Here is a 6,581-nt window from a genome sequence, read left to right on the forward strand (position 1 = left end):
TTTCTCTATTAATAGACATCACATACCTATGCTTTTCTTATCTTGAGATTTACTAAGCTATTTGTGACCTAATGCTGTTAAATGCTGGCTGGATAGTAGGCGGAAAAGTATTTTTTTGCATAACATAAATCAGAGTCAGAAATTTATACATAAACTTGAAATTATATGTTCTATCTGTCAAGTGACAGATCTTTGTATTTCTCTTACTTAATCTGTAATTAAATTAGATAAATATGTTAACAGCTGCCACTACTATTGTGTGCCTGCCAATTGCCATCTACAATTTTTTAGTAAAATAATTTCTCATCTTTTAAAACTGTAAATGCAAGGTATACTTACGGAGGCCATCAGAAAAAGTTAAATTTTATTTTAAAAAGATAGTTTATTCATAATTTGAGCACCAATAACCACCATTTTCATATTGGCCTACAGTGTTCTTGATTACTTTTATACATACAGTCTTCAAAGACAGTTTACACATGCAAACTGTTCTAAAGTAAAAATATACTTACTGTGTTTTTTGGTACTGAACCATACATGCTTGTATAATTTCTAACTGCATGGAAATATACAAAGCGAAAATACTCTGTAATTTCCTTGTAACTACTGTTTATTTCATATCTTCCTTTAAAGATACTTCATGTCATACAAATTAACCACCCATTTTTAAACATAGTGGATATTATTTTATTTTATGGTAATATCATAATATATCTGACCAATCCTGTGTAAAGAGACACTGATTATCCTTTTTAAATATTTATTTTAAATGCTGCAATGAGTGTAGATTTTATACATATGCATTTCTGCATTCCTATTTTGTTATTTTCATAGGTGAGGTCTCTAAATTAGACATTTCCAAACAGAGGTGGAACTATATAAAATGTTGATATATATATGTTAAAATCATCTTATGATTATAACAATTTACATTTCAATTGGCATAAGCGTGCATTTTCTCAGCTCTCTCAAAGATTTATTATTATTTTTCATCTTTGCCAGTAAAAGAAGAATTTCCTTGTTTTAATTTGAATGTCTTTCATTACTAGTGAGCTTAATCATCTTTTTATATGCCCATTTGCCATTTGTACTTCTTTTGTAAAATGCAGGATCCTGCCCAGCCCTCTTCTCTTCACCCTAGGGTGAGAGGTGGGTTGGGGTGGGTGTTAATCTTTTCCTTTTTGCTTTGTCAGAGTTCTTTATTTTTAATCTTTTACTTGGGTTGGGTTCGATTCAGGCTTTCATTCTTTCACTTCACTCTAACGGAACATCTATATATCTATGTATAGATATATATGTATATCTTACGAAATACATGTATATTTTCTCCATTAGTCTTTATTTCCCTTTATAGAAACTGGCTCCCGTCCCCCTTCCGTATTTTTTTCTCTTGTCTTCTCTAGTCTCTTTGTTTCTTTCTCCTGTTTTCCTCTCTCTTTGTTTCTCACTCTCTTTCTCTCCCTCATTTTTTTTTTTTTCCAGAACAGAAGTTTTTAATTTTGACCGAGTCGAATCTATCATTCTGCGCCTGGCGCCGCGTCAGCAGACGGGGGCAGGGAGGCGAGAGCCGAACTGGGGGGAGGGGAAGGGGCGGGGAGGAGCGGGCGGAGCGGCTGCGGGAGCTGCTGGGAGAGCGCGGGGTGGGGGTGGGATCACACGGCGGCGGCGGCGGAGGCAGCGGCAGCGGCAGTGGCGGCGGAGGCCCAGAGACCTGAACGCCGAAACCTCGGTCCGTGGCCTACACGGAGCCCTCTCTCCATCTGAGGACCAGGGAACCGCAGTCTTCAACACAGAGGTACCGTGCTCCGCTCTCCCGCCCGGCCCGGCTCAGCCTGCTGCGGCGGTGCCTCCTTCCTTCCTTCTTCCCTCGCTCTCTTTCTCGCCCGCCCGCGCCTTCCCTGTCTGCCTGCGTCACCGCGGCCGCCATGGCTGAGAACGGCGAGAGCAGCGGCCCCCCGCGCCCCTCCCGCGGCTCTGCTGCGGCGCAAGGCCCGGCCTCTGCCCCGGCGGAGCCTAAAATCATCAAAGTCACTGTGAAGACCCCCAAAGAGAAAGAGGAGTTCGCAGTGCCCGAGAACAGCTCAGTCCAACAGTTTAAAGAAGCGATTTCGAAACGCTTCAAATCCCAAACCGATCAGCTAGTGCTGATTTTTGCCGGAAAAATCTTAAAAGATCAAGATACCTTGATCCAGCATGGCATCCATGATGGACTGACTGTTCACCTTGTCATCAAAAGCCAGAACCGACCTCAGGGTCAGTCCACACAGCCCAATAGTGCCGCGGGAACTAATACTACCACCGCGTCGACTCCCAGGAGTAACTCCACACCTATTTCCACAAATAGCAACCCGTTTGGTTTGGGGAGCCTGGGAGGACTTGCAGGCCTTAGCAGCTTGGGCTTAAGCTCGACCAACTTCTCTGAGCTCCAGAACCAGATGCAGCAGCAGCTCCTGTCCAGCCCTGAGATGATGATCCAAATCATGGAAAATCCCTTTGTTCAGAGCATGCTTTCAAATCCTGATCTGATGAGGCAGCTCATTATGGCCAATCCACAGATGCAACAATTAATTCAAAGAAACCCAGAAATAAGTCACCTGCTTAACAACCCAGATATAATGAGGCAGACCCTCGAAATCGCCAGGAATCCAGCTATGATGCAAGAGATGATGAGAAATCAAGACCTGGCTCTCAGCAATCTCGAAAGCATCCCAGGTGGCTACAATGCTTTACGGCGCATGTATACTGACATTCAAGAACCCATGCTGAATGCCGCACAGGAGCAGTTTGGGGGTAATCCGTTTGCCTCGGTGGGGAACAGTTCCTCTTCTGGGGAAGGTACGCAGCCTTCTCGCACAGAAAATCGAGATCCACTACCCAATCCATGGGCACCGCCACCGGCTACCCAGAGTTCTGCGACCACTAGCACAACAACTAGCAGTGGCAGTGGATCTGGCAGTAGCTCCAGCAGTGCTACGGGGAACACAGTTGCTGCAGCCAATTATGTCGCTAGCATCTTTAGCACCCCAGGAATGCAGAGCTTGCTGCAACAGATAACCGAAAACCCCCAGCTGATCCAGAATATGCTGTCTGCGCCCTATATGAGAAGCATGATGCAGTCGCTTAGCCAGAATCCAGATTTGGCTGCACAGATGATGCTGAATAGCCCTGTGTTTACTGCAAATCCTCAGCTGCAGGAGCAGATGCGTCCACAGCTCCCTGCTTTCCTGCAGCAGATGCAGAATCCAGACACACTGTCAGCCATGTCAAACCCAAGAGCAATGCAGGCTTTAATGCAGATCCAGCAGGGGCTACAGACATTAGCTACTGAAGCTCCTGGCCTAATTCCAAGCTTCACTCCAGGGGTGGGGGTAGGGGTGCTGGGAACAGCTATAGGCCCTGTAGGCCCAGTCACACCCATAGGCCCCATTGGCCCCATAGTCCCATTTACCCCCATAGGCCCCATTGGGCCCATAGGACCCACTGGCCCTGCAGGTCCCCCTGGTTCCACTGGCTCTGGAACCCCCCCTGGGCCCACCGTGTCTAGCTCTGCACCCAGTGACACGACGAGCCCAACATCGGAATCTGGACCCAACCAGCAGTTCATTCAGCAAATGGTGCAGGCTCTCGCTGGAGCAAATCCTCCGCAGCTGCCGAATCCAGAAGTCAGATTTCAGCAACAACTGGAACAGCTCAACGCAATGGGGTTCTTAAACCGGGAAGCAAACTTGCAGGCTCTAATAGCAACAGGAGGCGACATCAACGCAGCCATTGAAAGGCTGCTGGGCTCCCAGCCATCGTAATTATACTTCTGTACCTTGAAAAAATGTATCTTATTTTTGATAATGGCTCTTAAATCTTTAAACACACAGAATTGTGCTTTACTTTCATTTTGATTCCTTTAAATCTGTCTAGTTATAAATCTAATATGCATTTTAAGGTGGAGTCTTTTCCTCCCTCTTTGTTTCCTTCCTCCCTTCCTCCTTCTCTCTTCCCTCCCTTCTTGCCTTCCTTCTCTGTTTTGAATGGTGGGAATCAATGCTGTTTCACTCAAAGGTGTTGCATGCAAACACTTCTTTATTCTGCATTTATTGTGATTTTTGAGAACTGGTATCAACCTTTACGGTTGGGTGAACAAGTTTTGTCCTACAGATGTCCAATTTATTTGCATTTTAAACATTAGACTATGATAGTAATTTAATGTAGACTGAAAATATTAAAAGCAGAAACAAATTATTTGAAACTCTAATTTGTGGTACAATATTGCTTATTGTGACTTTGGCATGTATTTTTGCTAGCAAAATGCTGTAAGATTTATACCATTCTTTGATCTTTTTTGCTATATTTATATGCAGTACAGTAAGCACAATTGGAACTGTATACCTAGAAATGTTACAACAGAATCTCTGAGCAGAATATATATAACCAAAATGAGAGAGACTATAAGAAATATTTCTGGAGCTTGATGTATTTCACAATTTTGTAGAATCTTACAGCATCTTTGATAAACTTCTCAGTGAAAATGTTGGCTAGGCAAGTTCAGTTAAAATATAGTAGAAATGTTTATCCTGGTATCTCTTAAGTATACATTTAATTGTACAGAAAACTTACAGTGTGGCATTGTGTCAACATTTGCAAATTGATTGTATATGATCTTAATCTTAGTGCAGCCTGAAGGATCAGTATAGTAATGCCAGGAAAGTGCTTTTTTACCTGAGAATTCCTTCTCAGCTTCTTTTAAGAGACCCTAATACGCATTTTGATTTGTAATTGGAAATGTAACTTTCACTGAAAGTGTCATGTGACGTTTGCATTACTTTTAACTGCTGTGTATAAAGGAAACTGTATCTTTTGAGTCTATCAGTTATTTCTCTTGTGCACAGGGAAAAATGCATTAAAATGACTAAAAAAATAAAAAAAATTAAAAATGGATATTTCCTTTTCTTTTGGCCCTAGGATCATGCTTAGAAGGATTGCCCAACCACAAGATTATATTATATAAATCTTATTCTATATTCCTCTCGTTTTAATAGTTTCATGTTTTAAAAAGATTTCCTTTGCCCTGTCTGGAGTTATCTTGATGTATAGATTTAGAGATTCTAACTTTTACCCCCCAAGGTTAGACATTTGTTAGCTGATACTTATCTCATTGTCCACACTCACCACTCCACTTGAAATGTCATACATATATATACTTTATTCTATGTTTGAATTCTCTTTAGTACCTCTGAACATTATAGCCCCAGTACACCAGCCTGTAGTTACTGAGCTAGAAAATATGAGTTCATATCTGTTATCTGTTAGGGCAAATCCTTTAGATTTAAAAAAAATTTTAATTGTTTTTTGGCCGCACCTGGGGCATGCAGAAGTACTCGGGCCAGGGATCCGAACCTCATGCCACAGCAGTGACCCAAGCTGCAGTAGTGACAACACTGGATTCTTAACCGACTGAGCCACCAGGGAACTCCTCATCTTTTTTTATTTTTTACGATTTTGTAGTGATTCTGATGTGTTTATTTTACCAGGTGAACTTTACAGTTGTTAGATTCCCCTTCTAGCCCCCCTCCATTGGGAATTTGGTTAGGATTGTCTTAAACTGATAGAGAATTGCAGTGTTTTCCAGAAACATGACAAATTGCCTCATTTAAAAAAAGCTTTTTACATCCTTTAAGAGAGTTTTATTTAAGCCCCATATAATATGTAATAAGTCTATTCTCAGGGGATACAGATATGCAGGAAACAGTACTGTGATTGGGAGCTCTTACTCAGTGTGTTACCTATGTGGTCATTTTTGCCATATAGGGGAAGAATGTATTTTCATAGGTTGATTCTAAATTGGCAGTTTAGTGAAATCTATTAAATTGAGGGATATTCAGTTGATGCTTTTCAGTTTTTCCTTGGTAGACAGTCATATAAGTGATAAAGTATAATGATATGTTCCTTTCACAATTTATAACATAGATTCTAACAATTCTAAATTGGATTTTTTTTTTTTTTTTTTGCCACACCTGCAGCATGTGGAAGTTCCAGGACCAGGGATCGAACCTGTGCCACAGCAGTAACCCAGGCTGCTGCAGTGACACCACCGGATCCTAACCTGCTGTATCACAGGAGAACTCCTCTAAATTGCATTTCTGAAAAACCATCCCTCTGGGAGATGGTCAAATAAGTTTGCAAAATGCTGTATACTGTAGCCACTCTTAGAGAGCTTGGGGAGTCCTTGTGCAGTAAATTTTGACTAGCATTATTTTTTAAAAGGATTATGTTCTTTAGTTTAAAGATAAAAACTATTTAACCTTATCTAACTCAGCATTTCCTAAACTTATTTGCATAAAGAAGTACTTTTTTTTCCCCACCTAATAATATTTGGCATATTTATGTTCCTTAGGACATTAAGTTAGGAAATGGTGATTTATCATTCACTGCTATATGATGCTAGGTGTTTTAAGATAATTATAATAACGAAGTCTGAGAATTTTAATGACATGGATGATTTTATAGGAAAATCAATACAAAAATACACGAGCAACATAGAAAATAGCAGCAAATCAATAGCCATAGGAAAAAACTGGATGTTTTCTAAG

The 6,581-nt window shown here is 41.2% G+C and overlaps 1 protein-coding gene across 1 annotated transcript; it reads left to right on the plus strand.

Moving 5' to 3' along the window:
• Positions 1–1,650: 1,650 nt before the first annotated feature.
• UBQLN2 (ubiquilin 2) lies at positions 1,651–4,929 on the plus strand. The gene has a single exon (XM_021079831.2). It carries the CDS (start codon positions 1,926–1,928, stop codon positions 3,798–3,800), a length of 1,875 nt encoding a protein of 624 aa, XP_020935490.1. The 5' UTR covers positions 1,651–1,925; the 3' UTR covers positions 3,801–4,929.
• The last annotated feature ends 1,652 nt before the right edge of the window (positions 4,930–6,581 follow it).

This window comes from Sus scrofa, chromosome X (assembly GCF_054392235.1).
Source record: "Sus scrofa isolate SSC_HxYL_T2T_F1_AM1 chromosome X, Sscrofa_HxYL_maternal_Yorkshire_Landrace_v2.0, whole genome shotgun sequence".
NCBI lineage: Eukaryota > Metazoa > Chordata > Mammalia > Artiodactyla > Suidae > Sus > Sus scrofa.

Coding starts and splice junctions, on each gene's coding strand:
- UBQLN2 (XM_021079831.2), top strand. CDS start 1,926: ATGGCTGAGAACGGCGAGAGCAGCGGCCCCCCGCGCCCCTCCCGCGGC.